The 10,178-nt window shown below is 40.0% G+C and overlaps 1 protein-coding gene across 1 annotated transcript; it reads left to right on the plus strand.

Moving 5' to 3' along the window:
• Positions 1-856: 856 nt before the first annotated feature.
• On the plus strand, positions 857-9,797 carry LOC117271710 (retinal homeobox protein Rx2-like). The gene is made up of 4 exons (XM_033650055.2): positions 857-1,070; positions 1,744-2,244; positions 6,424-6,680; positions 7,478-9,797. The coding sequence occupies exons 2-4, from the start codon at positions 1,962-1,964 to the stop codon at positions 7,913-7,915; spliced, it is 978 nt and encodes a 325-aa protein (XP_033505946.2). The 5' UTR covers positions 857-1,070; positions 1,744-1,961; the 3' UTR covers positions 7,916-9,797.
• Positions 9,798-10,178: the final 381 nt, after the last annotated feature.

Raw genomic sequence — 10,178 nt, forward strand, 5'->3', positions numbered from 1 at the left:
ACCTACTGTAGCTGCCACAGCTTTGGTTGTGCCAGCTGGCAGAGAAGAAACTTGCAGGCTACAGGATAAAACGCCCCCAATGCCCCCAACCCAATTCTACTGTTAACTATCAGAGGCTGAGCAATAAGATTATTTGTCAAACACAACATGTTAATCATCCTATTTATTTGACACATGTAAACAAAATGGTTGTGTGTCACACGATCAACTGAGGAATGTTAAAGGGGTGATAAGGGTAGGTTCAAAGTCAGTCTTGTCAGCTAATTGCTTGAATTAATTAGGTTAAAAAGAGGATATCTATACTTTAAACTACAGACTTTTTTTGGTGTCTTGTAGGTCCTCATGCATCACACATCAGACAATTATTATTAGTTAGTTGTGTACTACTTATAGTAAATTTGTCTACAATAAAATATGAAACCATTACAACATTGCTTTTTATTAGTTCATTATTAAAGCCGGCTACTCCAAATGAAACACTGCTCACTAAGTATCAAGTGCCCACTTGAATGAAACTATTTTTTGAATACAAGTCTTTACAGTGTGCAGCCATTCAAGTTAAAAGTCCATCTCTGTGTCTTTTCTCCCTTACATTGTCTATAATGAAGGGATTAGCGAAAACTCTCAGTACGAGCCATTATCTTTCAGACAATAGATTTTTTGAAAGAAAGTTTTGTCGAGGCTTCATTAGCAATGGCCTCCCTCTGTGGTCTGAATGCAGGACATATTTGGAGCAATTACTTGACCAGAAAACAACTGTCAGTCATTCTTAAAGGGGAAGGATTCCAATTAATAAACCTCTTAAACCCTTTGGTTTTACTACCATTCCCTGCAAGCTTTGGTGTCTTGTGTGGTTAAGGAGAGTTTTGTCAGGAGAGAAAGACGTTACATGTGCTTGTTGCACAGGACTCCAGCGGTAAGTCCTTTGCTCACTTGTGTGCAGGGGATTTCAAGGACTTAAGCAGGAGTAACAAGTGCCTACAGTAGATATTGTTAGTGTCATTCGTCTACTTATGGACTACAGAGACAACATGTATGTAGTGTAGCCTGTGGTAGGAATCTGACAGAAGGTAAGATTACTTTATGTACTTCCTCAATGTGCATTCTGTAAGTCCTGTCTATTGATGCATGAATTTCCATAATGCTCATTTGTATTCAAGAAAAAGATAAAGATATGGTCCAAGTGCAGCTTGCTTTTTGGTGCCTCTCAAGACATTTAAAATGTATTTGGGTAGACTTTAAACCTAATAATCTTCATATACATGTAAAAACTTCTGCAGTTTAAAATGCATAACTAAAAACTGATGGGAACCAACTTGAGAGACAATTTGATTACTTTTTCTAGACACTATAAACTTTGCTGATTCACTTCTGAATTCTACTTTTTTCTTTCCATATCTTTTTTTTTTTTTTTTTTTTAAATATAGCCTGCGTAAACAACACACGTGTTTACGATCATGATTATCCATCATGATGGAAATCATACTAACAAAACAAACTTGATTTTTTATGGCCAAAATAGGAAGATAATCACACTCACTATTTAAAGTAATTTTTCAATGTAATGAAAACAAGGGAACCTGCTTGTTGCTACAGATATCACACTGGCATGTCTAATTTCCACTGCAACTCTTACATGTAAAACAGTCTGCAAAGAATATTAAAAATCCATGAAATTACTTATTAGTGCACAGCTTTACTGTTGTTGCCATATCTTAATTCTTTTCTCTCATTCCTTTGCAGACAAAGATGTGAGTTTGTTCCGCTTTTGTGTAAACAATACGTTCAGCCTCACTGGAGTGATCCTTGAAGGATACAGCCCTCACGCTTCACATAAATCTCTTCCATTGCACGTGAAGCAGAACAACATCTCTGAAGAACTGCTCTGCCTCATCTGACTTTGTAGCATTTTGCTTTTTTCCTTCTGACAAAGACAAGAGAAAGTGTCTCAAAAGGCTCGGATGCATTTGTCAATGGATACCCTGGGAATAGTGGACGATAGTTGCTTGGACAACTATGACATGGCAAAAGGTGCCGGGTCAAGCGGTGCAGGCAGGGTCCACAGTATTGATGTCATACTGGGATTCACTAAAGACCAGGACCCTTTACTCCATTCGGTGGGCGATGATGACAGTCAAAAAGCCAATGGAGAAAACCAACCGCACCCTGAGAAGCAGGTCCCCTCAGACACCTATGGGCACCTTCCAGAACTGGGTGACAACTCCCAACATTCTACCTACCATGGTGAGTCTTTTCAGACAAAAAGAACTCTAAAACATTTCTTCAGGATCATAATGACACTACAACAATCGGAAGTAGAGCTGTACTAAGTTTGTCAGAGGCTTGTGTGTCCAGTTTAAAACGCAATACGTCCACACAATTTTCCCAAAATATTGGGTCCTTACATAAAGACGTTCATGTCAACATTAAGTAACCCCTCTCATGATGAGTTATTTGGGTGTCTGAAATGACGGTGATGTGAACTATGTACATATAGCTTGTACTTTAGGCCCCACTTTGCAAAATGAGCAACAATGGCAGCAGTTCTGGTGAGTGGAAAAGGGCGGCACAGTACTACATTTAAGTCCTGCATTTATATTTGTGTCTTTCATTCATGGAAAACCAGTCATTTCTGCAACTGTACTGTCATATTTGCAGTGCAACGACAAATATACAAGGGCCATAGTGTCCTAGATAATGTAGTCTTTGCTCATGAGTGTCCCAGCTCAGTATTTTCCACTTAAATGTAGCCTTACATATTCAAAGTTAGAGATAAATTACAATATCACATGGACTCTTTCTGTTTGTTTTAAAGTTTTACTTAATATAGATGTAATAATAATAGATATAATATTTAGCTGAGTAAAATAATTAAAACCAAGATGCAACATTTTGTGATGGCTGCACCTTTACTGTATGTAAAACATAAGTACAATAAATGCCCTCTGCATCATTTTACACACATTTTCCTGCAGCAGGTCGCTCAGTTTTTCTTTTGACTTGACACATACAGCTACTAATAACAGTTACATTCCATTCAGGTGTTTTAGTGCCAGGGCTCTGGTATTGTGCATGCTAGCTTAATAGCACATCTAAATGGAGGAGAGCCAAGAAAGTAATTACTTCCATCTGTGCTCTTCTTGCTATGTGTTGATCAAATTTGAAATAATGTTCTGTAGATTAGAGCAAAACTTGTCCACACAGCAGGTTTTTGTAAGTATGGACTGAGTTTGGTTGTATGTAAGAGATTGAGAAGCCAGCGAAATTACCCTGTTATCAGCCATTGCAACCCACTGTAAGGGATGTTGTTTGGAACATAATTCAGTTTTCGTTCACTTTTGTTTTAAAACCACTTGTATCCTAAAAATACTGTTAAATCCTGTAATAGGCATGACCCTTCAGATTTTATTAATATGTTCACCTGTTGTAAGTTATCTAATGCAATGTTGCTATATTCACTACTAAAAGGGTCTGTGTGTAACTTGTACTCAGCTGCAATCCTTGTTATTAATGGCAGAAATGGTCGTTCAGTAAAGTAGGGTCAGCATCCTGTTACTCACGCTCACACTCAGGCAGGCTCAAGTGAGCAACTAGGCACTGGCCAAAACAATGACTTGACCACACTGTGTTGCTAGAAGGCTGGAAAAACTACAATCACATCTAGAATAACCCTATTGTCTGTGATGTTCTTAAATTTTATTTGGATCATTGGCTCCATGATAGCTGGCCATTTGCAAATCACTTGATCAGCTGATGCTAGAGCAACCAATGGCATGTCCATGCAGTGTAGCTAAGTTATAGCTAGCTGGTTAACTTGAGCTTAGGTTAGCTTTGCTAGTTAACTTAGACACCCCTGCCTTGCATTGCTCCTGGCTAGTAGAAAGCAATCATTAGTTACACCTTTGCCTAACTTTGGTTAGTGGCTGTAGCAACTTAAATTCGTCCAGTGCAAATCCCGGAGCAGGGGTCACAGTGGGCTGGGACTAACCTGTGTGACAGCAGCAACAGAAAGTTTGCAGGTCAGGGAGTCAGGGCAGTCCAAGATCAGACTGCAAGCACCGGATATTGTACTGGCTGAATTAGAGTTGCCACACTCACTAAATGAAGGTCCATTTCCAAGCAGCCACAGCATGAATGGACTCTGTTATGGTAGGTGCTGGTTGTTTGTTGACAGTAGCAGACTCCATTTATTAGCTAACGTTAGCTAGTGCTGCACAAAGAGTTGGTGCTGTAGGGGAGCTGAAAACAGGACAGGAACTGGGGAACACATCACATCCTTTGGATTTTCCCGGAAAATCCATCCCAAGTCCTTTATATAGAAATCAGTACACCCCACAGCAATAATTATAAGCAACCGAGAAAGATGTTTTTTAAATCTATTCACTGGCTACATAAAGCAATCAAAACATGTAACAGGTTACATATAGAAACTTAACACATCTTGCAAGCATCTAAAAAAACAGAATGGTTAGAGTGCTATAGAATTATGGACGTGCATATCCATAAGAAATTGCAACTCATAGTTTCTAAGTGGCCATGTGTGAGTGTGACCTGCTGTTACATAGTCAACATTAAAGATTTGTGTACAATTAAAAACTACAGATTTTTAATAATAGGCATAATAAATCTCTGTACAGTTTATAGAGGATGCCATAAAGCACGACTGTCTGAATATAGCTTGCTATGCAGGTGCTGTTTATGCTTAACAGCTGAAAATATTAATGGTATATTGACAAAGCTACAACCTGCATGAACAATACAGTAGCCACAAAAGCCAATGGGTGAGCTACAAAAGCAAGTCTGACCAATGGAGGAGCATAAACGAATGGACAGTGTTTCTGTGTATTTGGATACTTATTTTGATACTCTTTTCTGCCGTGAAAGGTTTTAACTACTGGGTTCCATTGTAAACAACCCCACCTGACCACAGCCTCCATTCTCCACAGAGACACCTACTGAAGACATAATGCCACTGTTCAAGTGCTTCATACACCAAAGCAAGATCCTGTAAGACTATTTAACTTAAAATCTATCTGCAAGATTTGCACTTCAATAATAAGCTAATTTATTTCCTCCACATTTGTGATGATTAAAATGATCATTTGCACCATTGATATGGCAGATAGCAGATTACACATTCTGTGGGGGTGCTTTATGTCAAATACAACTGTATGCCAAAGCCACAGAGTGACTCCTTTGGCTAAAGAGTGGTTCCAGATCACCTTGAAATTTTCACTGTGCTAAAAAATGAACAGGTTTCAGGCTTAATGTAGAGTTCACCATGTTACAAAATTTAAATGGAATGGTCTGGATGTAATGTGGAAAAACCTTTTTTTCTTTTCAGCTAAAAAACATAATGGCAGTAACTTTTGATAGGTAGTAAAAGCCATCATCCCACTCATTCTCTATTCATGAAGTACCCTTTCATGGAATCGTGTTTGAAAGATTTCACAAACTACCTTGAAGACAAAGCTGCCTGGCATCAACCAATCAACCAATGATCTGTTGACCATATTGCCTTAAACGATTTGGTATGATTAACAAGCTTTGGTGAATCACACACATGGCTCACTTGCTTTACATCCATTTCTCGGAAGACGCAATCTGGACAGTGACTGTTTACTCGGCTTGTGCAGAAGCCAACTAAAGTCCCTTGTTAGATTAGAGGAGGCGGGGACTCGCAGGTTTAACTGGTAGCATCTGTTACTATGGGATTAGTGCAAGGGAAGAATTCAGTGAAAGACGTGATGTCATTTGGACTTGCCAAACCCCTGGTGTTTGCAAGCCCTCAACTGTATAAAGGGCATCAGTCATTAAGCTGTTTTATCACGCAGAGATGAGTGAAGATTTCACTTTTTGATCAGGCTGTCTGTTAAATGTTACATTAATTTTAACACTTACACATACGTAGAGATGTTTTCTTCTGGTGACACATTTTTGCCTTTAAACTAGACAAAAGTCAAGGCGTGAAAACTTTTGCATTATTTAGTATGAATGAATACAGTACCAAACAAGCTGTCTTTGTAAAACCAAAAGAAGCTTTATAAGATGTAAACTCAAAGATTCACTGATATGGCATGTTATTACTTTTGATTTATAGGAATGGTGGTGCACAAAACTGATACACTGACATTAAATGATGGACTCCTTGGCTGAGAGGTTTGCTTTTGTGGTGTTGAATGTACAGTAGCCCAACCTCTCCAAGATCTTTAATTGCTTGCTTACCTCTACCTTGCCCTGTCCTTATGTCCTTGGCTTTACTCAGCCAAATACGATTGGTCAAAATGTTCTGTTACCAAACTTACTGGCTTAATACCAGTTGCACCCAGTTTGTTTACAATGTTGCGTTAATTCTAATTATACATGCATATATTTTCTTGCACCTTACACATCTTACTATACGTATCCTGTCCTACGTTTCAGAATCAGACCTTTTCTCCAGTGACAAGTGTGATGAAGAAATGAACAACCTGCAGAAGGAAGTGGACGTCGCTGAGGGGTCTCCAGAGGCCAATACAGAGGAAGAGCACACTAAAAAGAAACACAGAAGAAACCGTACCACGTTCACCACCTATCAGCTCCATGAGCTGGAGCGAGCCTTCGAGAAGTCCCACTACCCAGACGTCTATAGCCGGGAAGAGTTGGCAATGAAGGTCAACTTGCCTGAGGTTCGAGTTCAGGTAAGGACTGTGTGATATCCCAATGTTGGTACACAACCTGTACTATACTGAGTAGAGGGATTCAGCTTTACTTTATCACTAATTAAGCCTAAAATGCTTAATCATTTATAGATCAATATACTAAAATTCATTCATTTTATTTATTTAAATTTCCCTATACTTTATTTTGCACCCTGCAGCAATACAATAACTCTATTTTTGGGAGAACTAAAGTTAAACCTAGAACGCTTCTCATAAAAACAGCTTCCAACATCTGCACCACCTAGTGGTAGTAGCAGGCAGTGCACAGCACAATCTATGCAAAATGTAGACTTTTCTGATGCATGATTTTGTCGTTGTGTCTCAGTGCCTCATTGCACCATCTCAGGGCTCAACAATAATGACTGCCAAATTGCCCAGGGCAAGTAAATCTAGCAACTCACTTGCCTAATTGGGCATCCAGATTGGGCCTGATCTGGCAAGTGGTGAAAAAAGTGCGTAGCTCATGATTAAAGAGGCTAATGAGTGAGGCATATTGCTTCCTTCTCATCAATGCTGAAAGTTGCACAAGTGCAGTACCAACTGGGCACTAGTGAGAAATGGCAGCTGGTAAAAGTTTATATGCTGAAGCACAAGTGAGCATTTCAAGTATTGTGGAAACAGGAGTTTACTTAAATAAAGATTAAATATGACTTTGATAACCACGAATAAATGAAACGACTTGTAAAGGGACAAGTACAACTTCAGGCAAGTAGACGTCTGATCTATGGGCAAGCGAAGGAAAAACATCTCATCTTATTTCGTTTCTCTTTGTCCAGGTGTGGTTCCAGAACCGGAGGGCCAAGTGGAGACGACAAGAAAAGATGGACACCAGCACCATGAAGCTTCACGATTCCCCCATGCTATCCTTCAACCGTCCACCGATGCCTCCTAGCGTGGGGCCGGTGGCCAACCCGATGCCCCTAGATCCCTGGCTAACCTCGCCTATCTCCAGTGCCACGCCCATGCATACCATCCCAGGGTTTATGGGTTCACCGCAGGGCCTGCAGCCCGCCTACCCAAGCCACAGCTTCCTCAACACCCCACCTGGCATGGTTCAAGGTATGCAGCCAATGGGCCCTCCTCCCTACCAGTGCCCACCCAGCTTCAACGACAAATACCCGATGGAGGACGACAGGAGTTCCAGCATCGCAGCACTCAGGATGAAGGCCAAAGAGCACATTCAGTCTATGGATAAAACTTGGCAGCACATGTGACCTAATGAGGCACTGAGGGATGATATCTGAGCTGCTCCTGTGAATGTTTACAAACTGCTTTTCCACTGTTTGTTTCATGTACCCATGACGAGGACACGTGACACCAAAGGAGTCAGACTTTTTTTCACTGACACGAATAAGCAACTCTGTAAATGAACTTCTTGTGATTTTTTTTTTTTTAAATTCACTTTAAAATGTTTTTAGTCCCAAGGACTCGGGGGCATTAGGTTTAGCTCAAAAGGTTTCTCAAAAGGAGAAAATCCTTAACGTGAATGTTTTGTGTCAACATTCATTTTGTATATTTCTGAGAAATTTCAGACAGTACTGACAAATGCAATATAGTATATGAGAGGCTAAGTAGAGCCTGTGGTCATTTGTAGTAACGTTTGCGGTCTTATCTGAGGGAGTGTCCTGTTTTTGTGGAAATATATTTTATAAAAAAATAATATTGACCCTAACTCTGTCTACGTGTTCCTGCTACCCTGAAGTGATGATATTTTCATGAGGTTTAATGAACACTGTGCTGTTCTTTGGACATTTTGCTATAGAGCCTCAGAACTAGACAATTTTAGTATAAATTTGCTTTGTTCAAAGAGGTTTTTCTCACTGTCTGTCTGTTTGGTTTTCTCTTTGTATTTTCTATGTGAACAGTGTAGATGCTGTCCAGCATTTTCTGGTTTGTTTTCAGGTTCTGTAAGTGGGCACAAATGTTTATTTTAAAACAACTTTTCCCTCTTAAATCTCGATTAGGTTATAAAGTGATATGTGTGTGTTTTATTTAAACCATTAAACTGGCCTTTTGGAGGGCACTGAGCCCCGATGGGGGAGGTTATCGGAAGTCACAGAGCGTAATCTAGCTCGGAGGCTAATTTAAACAGACAAGCATACCTCTTAACACCTAATTACTGCTTTTAAAGCGATTAACCCCGGATTCTCAGCCATAGACAGAATGCCCTCAGTTGCCCCGGAAAAATCCTTTTCAAGACCTGATTATCTTTGGCCCTCCCTCAAACTTGACCATTTATATTGGTTCTAATTTACAGATACAGCACAACGTAATCAACGCTGTTTTTTGTTATGCCCTCTTAATCTTCATCTTATAGGTGAAAGATGCTCCTCATTGCGTTGTTGACAAAATAGTCACTAAGGACAGGTGGATTAAGAGTGAGAAAGTTAATGGGTGCTGGCAGCCTCTCTTACCCATGGAACTTGCACAGTTTGATTTAACTGTTGGATCAAAACCAGAAGGAAATTATTGTACGCCGAGGTTTGTCAGACACATAAGGTCATGATAGTTTTCTCTTGTGTTTAAGTGTTTATGCAGAGGGGTGCTGGGCTGGCCAAGTACATTTTCCTACTATTACTTTCTCTTGAAAGACAACAAAAAACTGATTTAATGGAATCAAGGGAAGAAGAGCTTGCAATTAATTTCACCCATGTTTTCCACTATCTTGCAAAAATAATGTGTCATTAAGATAGTGTTATCATTGCCTACCTGGAGATGATACTGAGTACTGTGGCAGTGCTTTGAGGGAGACTGTTGTGGACACCATGATAAAGTCAAAGGAAGAGTTATCATTTACATCACATAAAAACATTATCTTATCATGGCCTTTAGAAATGGCAGCATCCACACTGTCAGTTTTATAGGTGTTGTTGTTAATATTTGTATAATCCCTGTTGACAACAGTGGACTAAAAAGCCAAAGAAATAAAAAAGAACATTTCCTATTACTAGAAAACACATTTATAAAGGTGTGAGGATGTTTATCATTTTTATGTTTTTCATTCTAACTCATTTCTAGTCCTTTGAAGTTTTTAGACTTTCATTTTCCATGTGCAAAACACAAAATAAAGTTACAGTAGCACCACTGTGGCAGCACTTTGATAGTGGATCTTGTTTTTCTTTCTGCACATGCATTAGTGAGCCACCAACATGACTTAGTGCTGTTAATGAGCACGGGTGTACAATAGGCCATGTAAACTGTGACAGAGCGAGCTGGCCTGATGGAGGCCTGTTGTGTTCATCCAGGCCCATGCTGCTTTGCCAGACCGTTAGGCAGATGAAGCTCCACTCCATCAGGCCCAACCAGGGGTGTCAGGAGGCCCCGCCTGCTAGGCTGCAGAGGCCACAAGGGCTCCAGTTCTAATTGCCCTCCAGTAGCCTGTGTGGTTTAGCCGCTCCAATTTATTTTTGGATGGGGGGTTTGTGTAGAGCTCTGTTTTGCATCTGAGGACTCTGTGGCGATGTATTAGTAGGCGGA

Source organism: Epinephelus lanceolatus, chromosome 12 (genome assembly GCF_041903045.1).
Source record: "Epinephelus lanceolatus isolate andai-2023 chromosome 12, ASM4190304v1, whole genome shotgun sequence".
Classification (NCBI taxonomy): Eukaryota; Metazoa; Chordata; class Actinopteri; order Perciformes; family Serranidae; genus Epinephelus; species Epinephelus lanceolatus.